Here is a 23,157-nt window from a genome sequence, read left to right as displayed (position 1 = left end):
TAATATTTTGTTAAAAAAAAAAAAAAAAAAAGACTTTAAAAATTTATTCACTTGCATATTTTAAACCTTTAAACAAATTACGTCACAATGAAAAATATGGCGTCTGTAAAAAAGTCACAACGTCAAGTAACTTCAAGTCACCTGAGTGTTTTCCGCCATAGTTCCGCTCTGAGACCCCCAATTTCGCCAACTTTCAAAATTGTCCCATATGCATGTGTTATACATCATTGTAAAGCTTAAAATGTCAATTATCTGGGGGAAGAAAAATTTTGGACAGGAGAGCATTTTTAAGAAAAAAATGTTTTTTTTTAAACAGCAAAACCCTGTCCGGAGGTGACAGCATGCGAGCACAGAATTACAGACACCATGACTTTAACGAGATATTATCGCGTACTTACCTTGTTTCGATCCAAAAACTCCATGTCGCATGTATCACTGAGTGTCAAGACACAGCTGTGAATGGCCTCAGCTGGATTTTGGGGGAATTTTATGAGTGAAACATGATAATATAACGAGGGTCGCGATGCACAAATTGCAGACATCAAGGAGTGGTAGAGAGTTTGTTTTTCATATATTTACCCTTTTAAACTTTTTTTTTTTTCAATTTTGTTTAGATCCATTATTTATCATCTAACATATCGTAGAAAATGCGACAGTAACAAAAAAAAAATACAATTAAGCGATAGTTATGAGGTAGAGATTCGTGACTTTTTTACAGACACCATATTTTTCATTGTGCTGTAATTTGTTTTAAACGTTTAGTATGCGAGAATAATTTTTAAAGCGTTTTTTTTTTTAAACGAAATATCAGACATCAAGTAATGATTCTATGCTAAAAATGAGACATTTTGAAAAATATAATGAATTACCTTCATTCTATGGCTGGGTTGAAACAAAAGTGGTTGCGCGACGTCTGAAAACGGGGGTTTCCGGGGTTAAACCGATAAATTAAAAATAGTTTGGGGGCTTAATGCGCCATGAATCTGCTATGGCGCATTGATCTATGATCAATATAGAAAAAAACAAAAACAACTGATTGCTACATAAAATACAGTGAGGAAAAAAGGTATTTGAAAAACCTGCGATTTTGCAAGTTCTCCCATTTAGAAATGATGGGCGGGTTTGAAATTTTCATGGTAGGTGCTTGCCCACTGTGAGAGACAATCTTTCAAAAAAAAAAAAAAAAAATCAGTGTAGGATTTTTTAACTACAGTAATTTTCACACTATAAGGCGCACCTGACTATAAGCCGCCACCCACCAAATTTGACACAAAAACGGCATTTGTTCATAGATAAGCCGCGCTGGACTATAAGCCTCAGTCGTCCTCACTGTATTATGAGTGTCTACCACCATGAAACTTTGAACCAATTTGCTCCAAAACTTCATTGCTTCAAGATGTTTCATTTGGCCATAACTGCTCCCTTGGGGGAGACAGTCAACCTCTGCTGCCACCTACTGTCAATACTGTTGTTGTCCAACATGCCTCCTAGCATGCATTGCAGCGCTACATATGTAAATAACAATCAAAATTTATGTTCTGTCCTAATTATTGCTTCAGTTACTGTTCCAGTTGTTTCATTAATTGCTAGTTATGGTATTTGGTTACACATTATTTGACAGTAGTGCCAAAAGACTGCCATTAGACAATCATAATTATGACATGACACTGTTATGAGCATTAATGAATGCTTATAACATATGTCATTTAGTGATATCCCACAAATTATCTCACTTTTGAATGGATGTAAAAGATCCGGACTGGACATAAACGTTAGTGACATAGTGTTAGTTAGTGACATACTTTGTAAGATTACACTTAATGACATTTGTCATAAGCAATCAGTAATGCCCATGATAGTGTCATTTCATAATTATGACAGTCTTATTACAGTTTTATGACGCAACTTTTAAGTGTTACTCATTAACCCAAATAAATCAACAAATAAGCCGCACTGGACTATAAGCCGCAGGGTTCAAAGTGAAGGAAAAAAGTAGCGGCTTATATTCCGAAAATTACGGTATATTTGTATTATACCACTGAAAATAAGTTTTTGAACATCTAAGAAAATCAATGTTAATATTTGGTACAGTAGACTTAGATTACAATTACAGAGGTCAAACATTTCCTGTAGCTTTTCAAAAGGTTTGCACAGGCTGCAGCAGGGATTTTGCACAACTGCTCCACACAGATCTTCTCTAGAGCAGTCAGGTTTCTGGGCTGTCACTGAGAAATGCAGAGTTTCAGCTTCCTCCAAAGATTTTCTATTGGGTTTGGGTCTGGAGACTGCCTAGGCCTTTACTGAACCTTGATATGCTTTTTACGAAGCCACTCCTTGGTTATTCTGCCTGTCTGCTTCAGGCCATTTTCGTATTGGAAGACCTACTCACGACCCATTTTCAATGCTATAACTGAGGGAAGGAGGTTATTCCCCCAAATCTCACAAAACATGGCCCAAGTCATCCTCTCCTTAATACGGTGCACTCGTCCAGTTCCATGTGCAGAAAAACACCCCTAAAGCATTATACAATCGGCCCCATGCTTCACAGTAGGGATGGTGTTCGTGGGATGGTACTCATCATTCTTCTTCCTCCAAAGACTGGAACTAGGGCAATTCAATTTAAATCTCATATGACCACATGCCTTTCTCCCATGACTCCTCTGGATCATCCAAATGGTTATCGGCAAACATAAAACGGGCCAGGTCATGTGCTGGTTTAAGCAGGGGAACCTTCCGTTCCATGCGTTACCTACAGTAACCTAGGAAATGGTGGTCCCAGTTCCTTTCAGGTCAAGCTCCTCCTGTGTAGTTCTTAGCTGATTTCTCACCATTCATAGGATCATTGAGACCCTAAGAGGTAGATCATGCATGGAGCCCTAGTCCGAGGAAGATTGACAGTCATGTTTGGCTTCTTCCGTTTTCTAATAATTTCTCCAAAGGCGGATCTTATATCACCAAGCTACTTGGCAATTGCCCCTAACCCTTTCCAGCCTTGTAGGGGCCTACAATTCTGTCTCTGGTGTCTTTGGACAGCTCTTTTGTCTTGACAATGTTAGTAATTGGAGTCTTCCTGATTGTATGGGGTGGACAGATGTTTATATGCAGCTAACTGCCTCAAGCAGGTCAAAAACTCACTCAAAAAGTCTCTCCGCTCCACTTATTCGTTGGAGTCTTTAAGGCTCACAATTCCAGCTAATAGGTGTTCAAATACTTATTTTCAGCAGTATAATACAATGAAAAAGACAAAAAACAAAATCATACACTGTGATTTCTGGATTTTTTTTTTTCCATCTTTACATTCTCTTACAGTGGACAAGCACCTACCATGAAAATGTAAAAACCCGCCTTTCATTTCTATGTGGGCGAACTTGCAAAATTGGAGTGTTTTCAAATGCTTATTTTCCTCACTCTATGTATCGATTCCTAATTGTGGGTTCCTCTGGATCTGCTTTTGTCTTTTATCATAGCCGCTGCATCTCAATGCATACCTTGTGAGACATTGTATTGAGGTAATGAGCTTGTTCCTCACGTCTCCATGGCGAGCGGTGTGCCTACCTGGGGAACACAGGTGACAAGACAAACTCATATTGTCAATAATACCTGCTTTTGTCACAGCTCTGTCCTATTAGCCTGCGAGATGGGCAAGCAGTGTTCTGGGAGGAGCGTACACGTGCGGCGTGGGTTGTACGATCACATCTGTCTTCATTAAAAGCAGAGCACCGCTGGGGGAATAGGAAAATCAACATAGACAGCGCTGCTAATTTACGTATTCATCATTGTTGCTACGTGGGATGCTTTTGTTTGTCGCCGCTCTGCAGCAGGGCTGCTCAGAATTCCACACTGAAGACTGACTTTATCGGAAATGGTTTTATTTAAATATAAATATGTGTACAAAGATACAAGCAATGGTAGCTTATTTTTAGCAAATAAAATTCTTAATACATTATTAAAAGAATGAACAAGGAAATGGCAATTAGTTGTGATAAAATAGAAACAACAAAAAAAGCATTCAATGATTGGTAAAGTAAGCAAGAAATTCTGTGGATCCAAATAAATCGTGAGATACATACCGTTATATAAAGATATTTTACAATAGAGCAGCTTACAAGCTGTACATTAAGGCTTATATAAAATATAAAAATAAAGACAAGCGATGATTTTAGCCTCCTCACTATCAAGTTTTACTTGTTCTTATCAGGCTGCCTGGTAACAAGCATTCAATGGCAGTACAGGCATCACATACTGAAACATCCACAAAGTAGAATGCATCTGAGCCAAGTGCAGAAACAAATGTCTCAAACATGAAATGGACATGACTCTAAATGCAGAAGCTTTTCACTAGACACTTCATTTGCATGCAACAGAGAGAAAACATGGGCTTAGGCCATTTGTACAGATATTTCCAGGGTAGTACTGTTTCTTGTAAACATTTTGAGACCATTTGATTAAGATGTAAAACGTCCATGTGACGACTGCCTGGCATGTTGCCTCCACCTGATGCGGCATTCAAGTTTAGTTCAAGTTCAAGATTGCCACCATGTTACAAACCACCACATTTGATTGTTCTGGTAATACCCTACTGCCCCCTGCTCCACAATCACAAAACACTGTAAAAAATAAAACCATACTAGGGTAAGGAATGCAGTACTCAGACCCCAACCCTGTAAAGTGGTCACCTTCTTTGGGTTTTTATGGCCTTTTCATTTTCCTCCTTGTTAAAACGCATCTTTACCATATAGTTCTCGATGAAGATCAAGGCTAAAATTCAACTTCTTTTCACATTGTGTATTGAGCTGTCTTGCGTCCAAGTATTCCACCACTGCGCAGGTGAGACTGTTTCTGTGGCAAGCTCAGTCTTTTCTTGGTACTGGACACACAAATGTGCTTAGTATTCCTTTCGCATGCCAACCAAAAACGGCAAAAGACAGATGAAGGTACATTGTTCATGTCCATCTTATGCTGCGCTATTTTATAGACGTTTCACATGTAGTGGTGATGCAGAACCAACGTAGATGCAGTTCCATCATGTTGATCTGTTTTTCTGGTCCACTGTGAAAGTATCTCCACATGCTTGGGTCATATTTGATCAAGCATGCAGAGATATACTGGTGCGGTATCACTCTTGAATTAAGAGATTTACTTGAACACACAATCTTCTAAAATCGCCATCTTTGTTAAGCCTCATTGATCAACCATTTTCTACACCGATAGGTTGTAGTGACCTCCTCTCAATGCTTGTCCAAAGTTAAGAAAGTCTCTGTTAATGTTAGTTGTCCCACATATGTGGCGATGACATAATTAACCATTCAATGCTTCAGTTCTTTTGATTCCCAACACTTCTAGTTTAATCAAACATGCGTCTGCATACGCTGTGTTTGTCGGCCGTAGTCCGACTGTTGTGAGGACACTTGTGATGAGGCGTAAGAGAAGCGGGACGAGCCAGACACCTTACTGGCATCATCCGATTGGTCGTACACATCCACTTTCTCATAAGAGGCTGGCTTTACATAGCTGGTGAAGGCACGGCCATAGGTTGCCGGCAGGTATGCGGAGCCGCTGTAGACTGGATCAGTGGGATAAATGGTGGCTGGCTGAGTTTGCTGCTGCTGCTGGGTGGCTTGTTGCTGCTCGTACGCAGATTGGGTCACGGTGTTGGTCGCGTACCGGTGGGCAAAGTCGTAGACCCGTGGTTGTGTGCCGTGTTGGCCGTACATGGGGCTCGGGGAGGGCAGCTGCGATGGTGTGTAGACAGGCCGAGGGTTGGGAACGTACTCTGAGAAACCTCCACCGCGGATGTGTCGGTCTTCGTGGCCACGTACATTGTAGTAGCCATTGGTGGGATCCTTAAGTGTAGAGAGATAACGGTCTCTTCAGTACTTGACATACTGAAAATATGGATTCCTGCTTTTAAGCAGTCTATTTCAAGTGAGTGTTTACCTTGATGTCCGATCGCTCATCCTCTTCCTCTTCCAAGAGATCACTGTGTTCTGTGCGAGATGTCCCAGGAGACTCGCTACTATTTGGAGCCTGAGGGAAGACCACACATATTTTTGATAAATTATTACAGCGAGCAACACCTAATTTGGCTAAGAACAAGAAGTCTTTTGTTCCATGATGTGAATCTTACCATTGGCTCTTTGACATCCTCCTCATCATCATTGCCACGTGTAGCATTGTGATCACTGTGAACAATTTGAACTCTGATGTCACTCTTGGAGAGGCGGGTACATCTTTTGCCTGCGGGAAATAAAGAATGAAGACATTTGCATTTATCATGACATGAAGAATAAATGCTGTGCTGTAATATTGCAAATTATTTGATTTAGGAAAAAAAAATTGGCTAGTAACCCGTCTGTCCATACTGACCGTTGAGCTCACCTTTGCCTGTGTGCCTACAGCAGATAGAGACGAGTGTGATGACGCAAATGAGCAGTACAATGCCTCCGCCTACTGATCCACCAACAATTAACAACATAGGTGGGGCCTCTGTAACGAGAACAAAGAGTGTGGGGTTAGATGATTTTATAAGACAAGAAGGATCACACTAGTGGAATGTACCAAAAGTGTCCAAAACATTTGTTTCCTAGAACAACATCCATCTATCTAATCCAGTGCCTATAGGCTGCAATCACTGTTAACCACCGATGTAGGCTTGTGCAAGTATGCTGGCAACACACACTGTGGCCATTGTCTCTAATCTCTCTGAAGTAAAAGTAACAAGGCTTGAGATGCAATGAAGCAATAGACAGCAATCTAATTAGAGAGTCCAGGAGATACCGATTCCTCTGCAGACGTCATTCTTCCACAGGGATGTAAATTACTGGAGTGGACCTTATTTTTTGGTGTCTACTTCAACAAAGTATTCCACTGGCTACTTGCATCCCCATGTAATTTTAAGATCACTTCAGTGGAATGCAGCCAGAGATGCCAGGCTAGCGTCTGAGACAGTGATAGAGAATATCAGTTCAACCTAAAACGCATGACTCCATCTCATTGACTTTTGTCCCTGATCAATATCTATGTTATAGGGCAAACATATTCATTAAAGCTAACCATCTGCTGATTAAATCATATCGATTAGGAGAGTATAATTAAGATAAGGAGAAGCATGAGCTCTGCTTTTACCTAATCTGGCCTCCTTTGCGAAAGACTGAGCGTTTCATTACTATATTGTCTACAAAGGCCTTCAGTGGGAGATTTTTATATTTGATTTACCTGGTTAGTTAGCTATCAGAATTAAACTACATGCTGTAAGTGATTCTGAGTAAAATTTGCTAAATTTTGTGGAACACATGATTTATCATTTTGCTGTGTGACCAGTCAGGATAAATCAAAAGATCCAGCAAGACTGGGATGCATTGATACAACGTACGAATACTAAGCTATTTGTAAAATTTTTGTGGAAAACATGATTTATCATTTTGCTGCATGACCAGTGATGATAAATCAAAAAATCCAGCAAGACTGGGATGCATTGATACAACGTACAGACTCACTGCTACAATTAACCTAAGAAACATTTTTGGAATGTAGACTGGAAATCAAGATTGCTACAGAAAACCCACATAAGAGCAAGGCAAACATGCAGATTGCACACAATTCAGTGCCAGAGAAATGCAAAACATCAAACTCTGTGCACATACTAATGTGTTGGAAAATATTTTACTGTATCATAAATATTATTACGGTAATTAATAACTAGTGTAGTTTGCAATCTATAAACTGCTAGTTTGTCCCCCCACTTTGAATTGTACATCTTATAGTACTGTGCGGCTAATTTATGAATTTTTACAGGTGGATGTGCTGCATGCCTTTTGGTGTAAATATCCAATAATACAATGTGGAGACCTGCATCTTATATTCCAAAGTAGCTTTTACTGTACAGTTTTTGGCATAAGCGGATTTTAAGGGGAGGCCAGGCCCCTTCTGGTGGCCAAAAAGTGTCATTGCATGAAATTGACTTTCCTATATATATAAAAGTTGTAAAGCAATACAACTACAACACAAATGAATGAAATGAACAAAAAAAATTTTTTATAATGGGTCAAAATTATTTTTCGAACGGATCATGTGACTAGCACCTTAGACGGTCATTTGCTTTGCATATAATTTTCAACAACAACAAAAAAATAATAATTAGGGGAGGGCAATTTGATTTTTCAAATGATTTTTTTCTTTGATTGAAAATATTTTTTTTGATTGAAGCAACCTTGTTTGGGATTGAATTTTTTAGACCCAAATGTCCTACCCATAATATGCCCCAAACACAAAAAGGACTGCTTCAATCAATGAAAAATTAAGTGTTGAAATGCAAATTTTTCAATCTCAAATATTTTTTTGCATTCAAAAACGTTTTCTATGATTGAAATGTTTCTTTTTTTGATTGAATTGATTTTCTTTTGAAAATATATATTTTTTGAAGCAACTTATTTTTTGATTGAATAACAAAGACAAAAACGTCCTAGCCAAAATGTGGCCCAAACACAAATCAACATTACTTTAATCAAAAAAGTTGCTTCAATCAAAAAAAATAAAAAATAAAAAATAAAAAAAATAAAAAATATCTTTCACATGCTTTTTTTTGAGTTTGATATTCATTTTTGCATTCAAACTAGGGCTGTCAAAATTATCGCGTTAACGCGCGGTAATTTATTTTTTTAATTAATCACGTTAAAATATTTGACGCAATTAACGCACATGTCCCGCTCAGAAAGTATTCTGCCTTTTGCTAAGTTTTACAGCAAGGCTTTTTGTGCTGTCCAGCAGCGAACTCTTGTGGTCGCTTTGCGACATGGTTTATTGTTTTCTTGCCAGTTCATTATGGCTGCACGACGTCTTGGGCTGATAATGTTGTGCTTATATGATCCTTGGACAAGATTTGTCCGTAAGTATGGTTGTTGTAAAGAATGTACATATTATGTTAGTAAGCGAAATGTTATATTTTTTGTATGAGACGCTTTTTGTTTATATTTAGTGAACCTGTATCGCGTGCTAAGCTAACGTTGTTGCTAATGCAATGCTTGTGTACTTTTTTTTTGTAGTTTTACGACTGTCTAAAGAGGACAATGGTTTGAGGCCATTTTAATAATAAATCAGATGAAAAAGGAAGAAGTGTAATTATTAAGGCGTCGTTAACCAGCTGTCTAGCTTTGGAAAAAGTAGACGCTTCGGAGTGAGGACAGCATAGACAGATTTAAATGACAGTAGAGTGAAATGCCCACTACAGTCCTTATGTACCGTATGTTGAATGTATATATATCCATCTTGTGTCTTATCTTTCCATTCCAACAATTTATTTTACACAATATACTGGACTGTCTCAGGAAATTAGAATATTGTGTATTCTAATTTCCTGAGACAGTCCTGTATATATACACAGGACTGTCTCAAAAAATTAGAATATTGTGTATTCTAATTTTCTGAGACAGTCCAGTATATATAATTTACAGAAAAATATGGCATATTTTATAGATGGTTTGAATTGCGATTAATTACGATTAATTACGATTAATTAATTTTTAAGCTGTAATTAACTCGATTAAAAATTTTAATCGTTTGACAGCCCTAATTCAAACATTTTTTTTTTGATTGAAGCGACTTTTTTTGATTGAAGCAACTTTTTTTAGATTTGTGTCTTTATTATTCAATCACTCTCCATATGGCTCCGCCCAGGGGATACAATTTTTGACTGGGGTAACTACATTGGTACGACATCGGCAGGTGTACCATTTTCAATGGTTGACGATCTTGGCGAAAAGTATTGCCTAAGCACCCTGATTTAGAATTCCCCTCAAGAATGGTGGGGAAAAAAATGCTCATTGTCATGTTATTATTATAAATATTCTTGTAAATGAATTTAATTGCTGACGCTGCGTTTCGGGGTCATCAACATTTTGTGCCCCCGCTGCCCCAAAAGTTAAACTCCGCCTATGGTTTTTGGTGGGTGTTGCGTATAATCCAAATTTTATGGTAGTTCTTTACTTTGGTGCATTGGGGTCAAAAAACACATTATTGGGGCTTTCAGTGTTGTTTCTTCCTGGGTGAGGTTACACAGGTAGCTTTTAAAACTTCGTGTAAGCTAATGTCTTGTCACATGCATTTTGGCAGAGAGAAACTTCTGACCTGTGTGTATGTCATTGGTGCTCAGGATTGGGCAATTCTTTGTTAATGAAAATCCCCAAAACACTAACAATTGTTCTTCCCACCTATTCATCGATACGACCAATTGTATAGCCATTCTTGCTGTGCCTTTACCTTGTTCCTTAAGGGTGACCAAGGCGGTGCCAGTACCAAAATTGTTCCAAGCAGTACAGTTGTAGCGCAGCTCAAAATCAGGTGCCAGAGTCTCAGAGAGCACCAGAGAGGACACAACTCCTTGGTCGCTGGTTACGGTCTGCACAGAATAGCGACCAGAGGAACCCGAAGAGAGACTGATGTCACCAAAGGACCATACCTGTGGGAAGAAGCAGGATTGTACTTAAGTTTGCGGGTGAGTTATTTTTCTCTACAACTAATATACACTCTAACGATCAAGTCATTCTGTTACTACCATCACCCTCTCTACTACTTTCTTTCTACTGACCTCAAAAGCATTATGAGGCTGACCCAGCTCCAGAGCTTATGTTTAAACACCCTCCCACATATGCCCTGCAGGTGAGGCCTGAGGAGGATGAGGTATCCACACTGTGAAGTGGGTCTCCTCTTTGCTGTCTGTAGCACAGGGCAAGCCAAGCACCTGTCTTTCTCTGTCCTCGCCTCTCACACCCTAATTATCCTCTCTCAGCCCAGCATACATTCAGTGGTTCAACAAGGTCAGCTGAGTGATGTCTCTTGGGCTGCTAATTGAATGCAGTTTTGCTGAAACCCGTAGGAAGTCCGTCTCCCACAGCTCCCCCGACTCCAGTCGCTTCATTTAATGCCAGTGCAATTACACTGCTGAATATATATCTATGTCTTTATTAGTGGGCTGGAAATATCCCGGTGCAAAGGTGTGAAGGTGAGGTCAGGGATAGCGCTCTACCAAGTAATAGCTCACCTGTGGGTGTGGCCGAGGGGTGTTGAAGAACAAACATGGGTGTATGACAAAGAGCAATAATAAGAGGTTCACTTACAATCTTATAAGGTGGCGGGCTGCTTCCCACTTTGCATTCAAGCTTGCCCTTGGAGTGCTTCACTGCATGCTGCGTGGCCTCCACTGTGATGATAGGAGGGCCTAGTGTGAAGAAAAAAGGCAAGAGCAAGCAAAGAAATGAGAAAACATTCTGACACGCCAAACATTCAATTACCAAAGAAATGCAACGAGGAAGTATGCGCACCATTTACAGTCAGAGTGGCATCTCTTTCTGCAACTCCTATACGGGGAACAATGGCCTTGCAGGTGTAAGTCCCAGCCTCTGTCTGGGTAACAGACTTGAGCTGTAAGGTGTTGCTGTTACTCAGAACCTGTTGAGAAATAACATAGACCAATGAAACGAAAGATTCTGCATTCAAAAGCTTGATTACAGCCTTATTTCTATCAAGAAGTGCAGATGTTGCTTTGGGTCATAAGTTTGACGATGAGAAAGTCGACATTTTTCCTCTTTTACATCACTATCAAGCAAGATATCCGTAAATGGGAGAGAACATTTTTCCCTTGACAGTCTATCTTAAAGTAAGCTAAAGCGTAAGCTAAAGGATGACTCATAGACTTCACTATCAGTTGACGGAAAACAGGGCGTGGGGCCTCTCCGTAGGGGGGCTATTTTCAAAAACTTAAAATTCAAATATTTTCAAAACCAAAGCCGCTTGCGACCTAAAACCAAAACAGGCACCTCCCTAAGGCATATATGAGTCTCCAGGAGTAGCAGCATCAAAAAATTAAGTTATTCCCTTATAAAATCCCAATTAGTTATTTTTTATATAAGTATAACAGCTTAAAATGGCTATAAAATTCTCAGATTTTACACTAGATGCACAAAAATCACCAAATGCAGAGATAACCACCAATATTTACAGAATCAATAGCAATATTTATATCATAAGTTTTTGCCTGAAATAGCGACTTCAATTTTTTTATTTAGTACACTTTTGACTTAAATTTTCAACAGCCAATAAATCACTCAAATTTCACACCAGAAACGTAATACTTGAGTATGGCATGCAGAATCATCTTAATTTTACTCAACAGAAGCAAATTTAGCATCGTTCTACATACAATCACAACTTATTTAGGTTGAATTCTGATGTCGCTATCGTCTCAGCACATCTTGCCGGCTATCTGGCCCTCCTCATTTTTAGATTGATGTGTTACATAAAATAAAACGCGCAAAAGCTGAATTTTTCTTGTATGGGCGCAGAAATGTCTAAATTACTATTTTCTTGCCAAAAAATGGGTACCGTATTTTTCGGACAATAAGTCGCAGTTTTTTTTCATAGTTTGGCTGGGGGTGCGACTTATACTCAGGAGCGACTTAAGTGTGAAATTATTACCACATTAAGATATCATTTTACATGTTATTTTAGTGTTTTGGAGTGTCACTGATGGTTTGGTAAACTTGTTAGCATGTTTTTTATGCTATAGTTATCTGAAAAGCTCTTAGTACCTATTGCCACGTTCGCATTCTGCCTTTGGCAATGTGTGTTCAATTACTCCTAATTTTCGCACTATAAGACGCACCTGACTTATAAGCTGCCGCCCACCAAATTTGGCACGAAAACAGAATTTGTTCATAGATAGGCCGCACCGGACTATAAGCCGCAGCAGTTTTCACTGTATTGTGGGATATTTACACCAAAAGATATGAACCGGTAACACTTTATTTGACAGCGGCATCATACGACTGTCATAAGACAAAATTAACCACCTTGAAACTTTGAACCAATTGGCTGCAAAGCTTCGATGCTTCAAGAAACTTTATTTGGCCATCACTGCTGCCTTGGGGGAGACAGGCAACCTCTGCTGCCACCTACTGTCAACACTGTTGTTGTCCAACATGCCTCCTAGCATACACTGCAGTGCTACGGATGTAAATAATCAAAAAAAAAAAAAAAAAAAACAGTAAAAAAAAATCCTCTTTATCAGTAAAAAAAAAGTAAAAAATCATATTCTGTGCTAAACATTTCTTTAGCTACTGTTCCAGTTTTTTTCATTAATTGCTAGTTATGGTATTTGGTAACACTTTATTTGACAGTGGTGACATAAGACTGTCATTAGACAATCATAATTTTGACATGGCACTGTTCAAAGCATTAATGAATGCTTATAACAGATGTCATTTAGTGTTAACCGGCCAATTATTTCACTTTTGAATGGATGTCAAAGATCCAAGCTGGACTTAAATGGAGTTAGTGACATAATTTGCCAGATGATACTAAATGACATCTGTCACAAGCATTTATTAATGTCCATGATAGTGACATGACACAATTATAACGATCTTATGACAGTCTTATGACACCACTGTCAAATAAAGTGTTACATATTAACCTAAATAAATCAACAAATAAGCCGCACTTGACTATAAGCCACAGGTATCAAAATAAAGGAAAAAAGTATCGGCTTATAGTCAGAAAATTACGGTACTGTATATAATTGACTTTTTTTTATATTGAAATGCATAATTTTAGTATGTGGCGCTTTCACGCCCACGTGGCGCACTCGCACTTTTTTACGCGAAGAAGAGCGCTCACACGTCAGAGGAAGACGGACTGCTACGCAACGTCTCTGGGCGAGAGACGTTGCGTTGCGACGTCTTTTCTGTTGTTGGTGTGCATCTTCCACCCGCGATCGGACACTTAGTGCCAGTTGTGTGGTTGTTTAAACGATGTGCTAATGCTAGCGAATGCATGCTAACCGTTTGTGTCATTGCTGTAATAGCTTCTAATTATAATTTATTTACTTTGATGCGAACCTGTTTGGTATCGAGGACGAAATTGATTCAGCAAATTATACGGACATCCAGCATCGTCATTGGGGAGTTTAGCTCGCTGTATAGCCAGGACCGAGCCATAGCGTCCTGGTGAGGACAGTATATTCGCATTTCGTTGTTCATGCACTGTACACTGTAAACTTATTCAGCATGTTGTTCTCTAATGTATTTTTATATTAAATTGCCTTTCAAGATGGCATATCTGTTCTATGTGTTGGATTTTATTAAATAAATTTCCCCCCAAAATACGACTTATACTCCGGTACGACTTATACATGTTTTTTTTTCTCTTCGTTGGGCATTTTATGGCTGGTGCGACTTATGCTCAGGTGCGACTTGTAGTCCGAAAAATACAGTAGTTGGTTGAATAATACCTGATTATTTCAATTTAAAGTTAGACTATTGTGCATGGATACAAAATCTAACATGGCGGCCATCACAAAACCCCCCAAAAATCATGTTGAAAACTCTTGTAAATATATGCGTAAATCCTGGAATTTCTACAGATATGAATGTAAAACAGTCTGGATTCTTGGTTAAAGCAAAAACCCGGGTGGTTATCATTCATTTTACATAAATATTTCAAGCTAAAGTTATGCTATTTTTTTCCATTCATTTAATTGTTTTCACAACGTTTCAAAGTGCATGCATGGTGCTATTTTATGTAATAATTACCTTGAATCTTCGACCAAATAACTCTTCCTTAATCCTGCCTGTTTGTATGCACTACAAGTCTACGTCCTGTTCCCCTTTCCACCTAAATCCGGCGTTAGAACGCAGCGGGTGTTTGAGTTTATCGCAGTGAAAGCTGCAATGACGCTCTGCCTGGCCCGGCCCCTTAGGGGAAGCCGTCGTGCAATGTCTTTAGGAGCCGTCTAGTCAACTGATAGTGAATTCTATGGATGGCCCAAGAATCATGTTAGCCTATTAATTGATTGAGAATGTTTACCTTTTTAATCATACTATGGTTCATTATGGTAATACACAATGATCTACGGCAGGTGTTTCAAACTCGACTTATTCGGGAATAGCTGGAATTCGTCTATGGGAGGGTTTCCAGTACTCCCCCCAAAAATCCAAACTAGTCATATGTTCTTCTCAATCTTTATGAATAACAGTTCAGAACGAGAACAATTATTCAGAACATGAAGAGGTTTGATGACCTGCTCCATTCTTTAATCTCTCTGCAATTTTAAAAGTTTGAGTTATGATGTTAATTCTTAAGCAATGCAACTTTCTCTTTACATATGCAGTAATACCAATTGACGTCGGGTGCTCATTATGGAATTATATTCCAATCAACTGCCGGTAGCTATTTCACTTTGACTAATTTTTTGACACACCTGACAATTTTCAAGAGCCTGAGCTATGTTAGTTTGTACTCCAAGTGGTTAAATCATTTTAAATTAAAATATTTTTTTTAAAAAGTCCAGGGTAATGACTTGGGGGCTACACTAACACTAAACTTGGATGTCAAGGAGGGAGCTGGAAATGCTGTCTTGCAGGCCACATTTGACCCCTGGCCCACAAGTTTAACACCCTTGCTCAACAGTCACCTGTCTGGTTAACTTTTTTCCCTTTGGTGTTAGCACACCATTTACTTAACTGGAAGGTGGTTAAATACCAATCAGATAAGTGTTTCATATCCTTGTGGTCTAGACTGTACTTGATGGGCTTTGCAACATTTCTTATGAGTGCCCAGAAGCTGTAGGTACTATTGACTCTGGTGAAATGTTGTTGTATTTTATCTCACTTGACAGTCAAATACTGTCTTGATTAACACCATTGCTTGGCGAAATTGTTGTCATTAAACGGTTGGGACACAAACCGTGCAAAAGTGTGGGTTTCTGAAGCGGCTTCACAAACTCACTCCTTAGCTCATTGATCCTGTCATTCTATCAAGCTGTGCTTAATCCATTTATCTCCACTCAGGCCTCCCTCCCATTTCCACACAACCCCGTCTTGCACTCTCCACTTTTCTTTTTCAACACACTTGCGAACTAACTCAATTAATCTATTACTCTTGGCTATGAGGGTGTTTTGGTGGGTGGATTAGAAAAATGTCTTCGTTCTCCCTTAGAGGGGCCGAAAGTGTTTGCTCTCAGATGGCATGGCTCATGGTATCTAAAAAAAAAAAAAAAAAAGTTTCTCGGGGTGTTTTCACCTACTAGCCTACAGAAGAAGTATCTGTAGCAAGGAAAGACGCTCCCTTGGGACCATGCTGATGTGTTGCTGTGAAAGTCTTTTTACTGCGATAGTAGTGTTCTTTCAGGAAAGTGTTATTTAAATGCAGCTGGAGCTGCCTGATGCCTGATAAGCTGCGGATGTTTTAACGGTAGTGGTTGACTGACTGCTTCTCGGACTGATTGAGTTAGTGCGATGACAGCCAGTCTGAACGCACCAACGCTGTGTATATCTGTCAGTGGACAGACAGTTCTCTGCCAGAGGCGTTATCCCTCAGGGAGCATGGTGAGAGCTGCTTTTTGAAAAATGTGTAGAGAGAAAAGTATGGGGGAGTCATGCCTGAAGGCCATGTGCGAATGTTTCACTCTGAGGGGATGGTGATCACTCGTGAAGTGTAGAATTTCCAAGATGGTTGTGTACGGCCTTACCTCGCTAGAGCCTTGTTTGGTCCAAGCCAGCGTCAGAGGAGGGTTTCCAGTCCATGTGCAAGTGAATGCAGCATCCATCCCGATATCGACTGTCATGGGTTTTGGCCCCGACAGCAATCTGGGGCCAACTGTAGAGAAACAGACGGTAAGAATCAATATGTTTATCGCTTACAATGTGCGGTACACCTCAGGGCTACAGTCTAACAGCTTTGTTTACAGTCCTTCAGTTCAACTTACACTGAACATCAACCAGAGTGCTAACATTGGTGCTGCCCACAGAATTGGACACCTCACAGGAGACCGGATCCGTGAAGTAGGAATAGTCCACAGTCACCTCCAAGCTGTCACCATTTGCCTCAGAGATGGGGACACCTCCTTTAGACCACCTGGGAAGGATGAATAATCACATTATGCAGTCAGATTATTAGTTCTGGGAAGGTACTTAGCCATGCATATCAAAGTGGCTATTAGCTCATTTATAGTATGTGCCAATCATAATCAAATGCTGCCAATCAAGTGGCTTATTCAAGCAAATTATTCAAGCATTTGCACTTTCTTCCCGTTCTCAGATTGATGTACTTTTCAGCATTGTTTTACCACATTCTCACCAAATGATAAAAAAAAAAAAGCCTGTACCTGTAGCCAATGATTTCTGGACTGGCTGAGGCAGTGCATATAAAGAGAACCTTGGCGCCTTCGGTCACTGTCTGAGGTTGGACTGACAAAACCACAGACGGAGGGTCTGCAAGAAAATATTCAAAGCACAATATTGACGTGAAAACGTCTAGTCTTAGGATGACAATGTAGATGAGTGCAATGTTTGTAACTTACGCTGGACATTGATAGTGACAGATGTCTGTCTTCCAGCGGGGGCAGCTGGGTTGAGAACCCTGCAGGTGTAGGTGCGGCCCGAGTCACTATCCTCTGGGATGATTGGAAGCATACTGACAGCTGCCTCCCTCTTCCCATCTTCCATCAGTGTCTGTGACAATACACTGTAGCTGTTAGATTCAGCTAGAAGCCAAAAGTAAGGCATCTATATGTCATCTTATTTTAGTTTTATACATACGCCAGTAACGCTATTTTAATTTAAAATTCTTTGGCAATAGTGATGAAATATATTAGTATATTTTACGATGGAGCATGGGGATTTTTTGCTGTTTCCACATTTCTGAGAGCGTTTGCCGTCAGCGCCTTGTTTGTCATCGTCTTTTAAATCTATTTACTGCTCACAGAAATCAATACGCCTAAGTGAGGCGAGGTGTAGATTCTGAGGGTAATGCGCACTGCATGCTCGCTCTTTCATATGCAAACCCTCACACACAGTGGGGGGAATAATGTAATGGCCGATGTGCCATTGAGTCTGGTTTTTTTTTTTTTTTTTTTTTTGGTGGTTGACATTGAAGCAGAAGTGTCAGATCTTCTGGAGAAAAAAGAAAAGGCAGGCTAGGCATTTTTTCTCTGGACACCAAAATCAATGGAGCGACTCTATCCCTTCCTCAGCATGAAACACTTTTTTTTTTCGCCCCCATCTTCAAATCAGGCCACTTTTTTGTTTTTCACATGATCAAATCAGACCAGACCCCTTCCCTATCTTAAGGGTGGATATTTTGCTTTGTGTTTTTCTCATGCGTCCTCCCTCTCCCCCCGTCTGACTGCAAGCGCTCGCCTCCTTAAATGTGGTGTTTAGCGTCGTTTAGCGTGGTCAGAGAGCATGAAAAATGTGACACTTTCCCAGCCTTGGCTGACTCACGCTCCGCCGCACCCCCATTGTGTTTCTGCATTGTTGTGTTGGTGACTCGCTCTCAGCAGAAACTACTGTATGAAACCCTCATGCCTGTCTGAGCTTTGGCATGCTCCAGTTATGCTGTAGTGTCACTGCATTAACGGAAGGGAGGGGGAGTAAGGGGGTTAGTGGGAGTATATGGGGGAGTGGGCAGAGTGGGGAGCTGTGAGAGAAAACGGGAGGGGGACTGCAGAGAGAGGGTGAACAAACCTTATGAAAATGGGGTGGTGATTGAAAACTATTAAGAAGATGAAAGAGGGAAAATGTATTTGAATAATTTTGGGTCCTGATTCTGTTATTATAATGTCACGAGTGAGTGCTACAAATTAAATGACGGTGAGATCTTGCCACTTGCGTGCACTGCACCTTAGAGTAAATGGCTGTCTCCATGACTTCTCCGTCTCTGTACCAGGTGATCTCTGCAGCAGGCTTGGCTCCGTACGATCTGCAGGTGAGGTTGTGCGGTGTGCGGGCTTTAAGACGCACAACGGGGCCTCCCTCCACCAAGGGGTCTGATGGAGGTACTGTAAAGCAATGACAAATCGCTCAGTATGAATATAATGCAGCTCCAAGCTTGCAAAAAAGCCACAAAGACATCCACTAGGTGTATGCAATATGTTGCATGACCCTATTGGAGGTGTAAAATATACACTACTGTTCCAAAGTTTAGGGTCACTTTGAAGTGTACTTACAGTGGGGAGAACAAGTATTTGATACACTGCCGATTTTGCTGGTTTTCCCACTTGCAAGCCATGTAGAGGTCTGTAATTTCTATCATAAGTTCTCTTCAACTGTGAGGGACGGAATCTAATACAAAAATCCCGAAAATCACATTGTATCATTTTTAAATAATAAATTTGTATTTAACTTCATGAAATAAGTATTTGATACATTACCAACTAGTAAATATTTCGGCTCTTAGTTCTTTTTTAAGAACCCCTCCTGTTCTCCACTCATTACCGGAAGTAACTGCACCTGTTTGAACTTGTTGCCTGTATAAAAGACACCTGTTCACATGCTCAAAAAAACAAACTCCAACCTCTCCACAATGGCCAAGACCAAAGAGCTGTGTAAGGACATCAGGGATAAAATAATAGACCTGCACAAGGCTGGGATGGGCTACAGGAGAATGGGCAAGCAGTTTGGTGAGAAGGTAACAACTGTTGGAGCGATTATTAGAAAATGGAAGAAGTTCAAGTTGACGGTCAATCTGCCTCGTTCTGGGGCTCCATGCAAGATCTCACCTCGTGGGGCATCACTGATCATGAGGAGGGTGAGGGATCAGCCCAGAACTACACGGCAGGACCTGGTCAATGACCTGAAGATAGTTCGAACCAGTCTCGAAGAAAACCATCGGAAAGACATTACGCCGTCATGGATTAAAATCCTACAGCGCACGCAAGGTCCCGCTGCTGAAGCCAGTGCATGTCCAGACACGTTTGAAGTTTGCCACTGACCATCTGGATGATCCAGAAGAGCAATGAGAGAAGGTCATGTGGTCGGATGAGACCAAAATTGAACTTTTTGGTCTAAACTCGGCTCGTCGTGTTTGGAGGAAAAAGAAGGATGAGTACAACCCCAAGAACACCATCCCAAACGTGAAACATGGAGGAAGAAACATCATTTTTTGGGGCTGCTTCTCTGCCAAGGGGACAGGACGACTGCACCGTATTGAGGGGAGGATGGATGGGGCTATGTATCGCCAGATCTTGGCTGACAACCTCCTTCCTTCAGTGAGAGCCCTGAAGATGGGTCGTGGCTGGGTCTTCCAGCATGACAACGACCCAAAGCACACAGCCAAGGCAACTAAAGAGTGGCTCCGTAAGAAGCATCTTAAGGTCCTGGAGTGGCCTAGCCAGTCACCAGATCTGAACCCGATAGAAAATCTATGGAGGGAGCTGAAAGTCTGTGTTGCCCGGCAGCAGCCCCGAAACCTGAAGGCTCTGGAGAAGATCTGCATGGAGGAGTGGGTCAAAATCCCTGCTGCAGTGTGTGCAAACCTTGTCAAGGACTACAGGAAACGTTTGGTATCTGTAATAGCAAACAAAGGTTTCTGTACCAAATATTAAGTTCGATTTTTGTGATGTATCAAATACTTATTTCATGCAATTAAATGCAAATGTATTATTTAAAAATCATACAACGTGATTTTCTGTTTTTTTGTATTAGATTCCGTCCCTCACAGTTGAAGAGAAATTATGATACAAATTACAGACCTCTACATGCTTTGTAAGTGAGAAAACTAGCAAAATCGGCAGTGTATCAAATACTTGTTCTCCCCACTGTATGTATTCATTTATTTGTTTGTTTAAAGCAGTGCTTCTCAATTATTTTCTGTTACGCCCCCCCAAGGAAGACGTAAATGTTTCGCGCCCCCCCCCCCCCGCCGCCACTGTAAATAGTATCATTCGTCTATATTACTATTATAAGTACGCCTCAGCCTAACATTGTGTCCTTTTTTTTCTATTAAAGAAAAAAAGTAACATAGATCAACTTATAATGAAGTATAACTTTTTTAACATTGTGTTGCTTGTAACAGAAAAGACTTAACGCGCATCAATTTGCCTGAAGTTAAAAAAAAAAAAAAAAAAAAAAAAGTCACATCCAAACTGTAAAAATACACTCAAGGTACATTTTTGACCATTTGATACTGAAAAATAAAATTTAATAAAATCAGTAAATAATAACAAATTCAAATTGATTAGAAACATTTACTCTTCAGGACAACATGCCAAAAAATTTGACCGAAAAAAAACAAAACTGAATAGAAGGGGGGGGGGGGAGTCTTTGGACAGAAGGAAAGTTTTTATTTTCGCTGATTCACCACAGTGCTCACTGGTTTACTGACAAAGCGGGACGATTGTGACAGTTGGCAATATTCGGCACATTTTCGCTGAAAAACAATCAAGCGGCTTATCAATGAGATTGAGGTCTAATGTCTTTATGTGGCGTCTTAACTGATTTGGCTTCTCCGCTATAATCATTTTTAGACTCAGTAAACAGTGGTCTTTCCTCATTTCCCACTATATTAAAAGTCAAAGGCAAACGGCCCGAAAAAAGCGCATTCTCGGCGGCCGAGGGAGAACCGTAGGTGAGGGCGGTGGTCGTGACGATCCCAAGCCGAAAATGGCACTTCTCGGCCGGACACGTGAGAACCGAAGAAGACAGTGGGTCGCTGCGTGAGTCCAGCTCTGCATGAGTCTCTTCCGTGTGCTCTTGCTTACTTCAAAAATACTGCACGCACTTTGAAAATGAGAGCGCCACTGCCACCCACGGAGTGGATGTGCAAGTACACTTTATTCTAGTACGGCAAAAAAAAAAAAAAAAAAAGCATGTTCCCCGAGGTCACTCGCGCCCCCCCTGGCATCGCTCTGCGCCCCCCTGGGGGGGCGCGCCCCACCATTTGAGAAGTACTGGTTTAAAGCAACACTTGGTAGCTTTTCAGTTTTGGTCGATTTTAGCAAAGCCGGTGGACAAACGGGGTAGTGTTTTGTCTTGAAGAAGACTGTGTGTTTCCAATGAGGACCAGCACACAACTCGCAATGTGGTAAACCAGTATTCCCCAACCAGAGGGCCGCGGACCAATACTGGTCCGTGGCACACTTGCTACCGGGCCGCAGACAAATAAATAATTTATTAATGACTGCATCTGGCCTGTGCCTCTTGACACATCAATACACCTATCTACTCTATAGGTAGACTAATCAGAGTAAAGGTTTGTATAGGTCACCATCTAGTGGTTGGCCGCAATTACTAGAGTGTTTGCACACCTATAGCAGCCCAGCGCCAGTCAATGCAAGCAATAACTTTAACTTAACTGCTGTTGGATGTGTGCTGTGGGCGGCGACGTCTTTGGACAGCTTTTTTTACGGGGAAAAGGCCACCTGCTAAGCCAGAGAAGGAGCCTACAACCAAGTCCATTCTGCATAATATGTGGCTAAAAGCTAGCATACAAGGCAACAAAAAGTGAGTGCACTGATAGCATCATACCTCATGGCGAACCGTATTGCTAAAGCTGAGAAACCTTTCACGATTAGAGAACTCATTATGCTTGCGACCAAACATATTTGCCGACAAGTGTTAAAAGAGGCCTCTGTTAAAAAAAGGTTGATTTAGTGTATGGTGAGTGACATTTTCCCTGCACTTACTCGACATGTTACTTTATATTTACTGTCATTTTGTGCCACACATTGCCGGTTCGTGAAAAAAAGGCCCACATTACACCGGTCCGTGGCGCAAAAAAGGTTGGGGACCACTGCCATAAAATCATCAATCAGTCAAAAATCAATATCTCGGTCGTCTGCAGATGGATTAAACAACATTTCTGTTTCCAGCGGCTCTGTGAAGGATGAATAGTAATAAGGTAATGAATCCAGTTGTGGCTAAACAATAGCATATGACTGTTAGCAACCATGCGGCTTAGTGTGGCTAACCCAGTGCTTCTCAATTATTTTCTGTTACGCCCCCCCAAGCAAGACGTAAATGTTTCGCGCCCCCCCAAACTATCTGCCGCCAATGTAAATAGAATCATTTTTTGTCTATAAAACTACTATCATAAATAAGCATCTGCCTAACACTGTGTCCTTTTTTTCCTAATAAAGAAAAAAAGTAACATAGATCAACTTGTAATAAAGTATAACTTTATTAACGTTGTTTTGTTTGTAACAAAGACTTGACGAGCATCAATTTGCCTGAATTAAAAAAAAAAAAAAAAGTCAACGTTCAAACTGTAAAAATACACTCAAGGTACATTTTTGACCATTTGATACAGAAAAATGTAATAAAATCAGTAAATAATAACAAATTCGAATTGATTAGAAACATTCACTCATGAGGACAATATGCCAAAAAA

General features: G+C 40.4%; 1 protein-coding gene across 2 annotated transcripts in view; it reads right to left on the bottom strand.

Moving 5' to 3' along the window:
- Positions 1 to 3,863: 3,863 nt before the first annotated feature.
- kirrel3l (kirre like nephrin family adhesion molecule 3, like) overlaps positions 3,864 to 23,157 on the bottom strand; it is a 58,965-nt gene continuing 39,671 nt past the window's right edge. Inside the window, exons 4-15 of one of the 2 annotated variants that reach the window (XM_057834435.1) lie at positions 18,672 to 18,829; positions 17,351 to 17,501; positions 17,156 to 17,261; positions 16,757 to 16,905; positions 16,520 to 16,647; positions 11,316 to 11,442; positions 11,112 to 11,212; positions 10,255 to 10,453; positions 6,367 to 6,486; positions 6,128 to 6,237; positions 5,938 to 6,027; positions 3,864 to 5,843 (exon numbers count right to left, since the gene is read on the bottom strand). In XM_057834435.1, coding sequence (XP_057690418.1) covers positions 5,349 to 5,843; positions 5,938 to 6,027; positions 6,128 to 6,237; positions 6,367 to 6,486; positions 10,255 to 10,453; positions 11,112 to 11,212; positions 11,316 to 11,442; positions 16,520 to 16,647; positions 16,757 to 16,905; positions 17,156 to 17,261; positions 17,351 to 17,501; positions 18,672 to 18,829 — 1,934 coding nt within the window. In that variant the 3' untranslated portion in view covers positions 3,864 to 5,348. The remainder of the gene's footprint in view (positions 5,844 to 5,937; positions 6,028 to 6,127; positions 6,238 to 6,366; positions 6,487 to 10,254; positions 10,454 to 11,111; positions 11,213 to 11,315; positions 11,443 to 16,519; positions 16,648 to 16,756; positions 16,906 to 17,155; positions 17,262 to 17,350; positions 17,502 to 18,671; positions 18,830 to 23,157) is intronic. The other variant, XM_057834436.1, reaches the window with a different exon arrangement.

Source organism: Corythoichthys intestinalis, chromosome 4 (assembly GCF_030265065.1).
Source record: "Corythoichthys intestinalis isolate RoL2023-P3 chromosome 4, ASM3026506v1, whole genome shotgun sequence".
Taxonomy (NCBI): domain Eukaryota; kingdom Metazoa; phylum Chordata; class Actinopteri; order Syngnathiformes; family Syngnathidae; genus Corythoichthys; species Corythoichthys intestinalis.
Note: the sequence above shows the minus strand (reverse complement) of the source record. Positions and strands in the feature narration are given on the sequence as shown.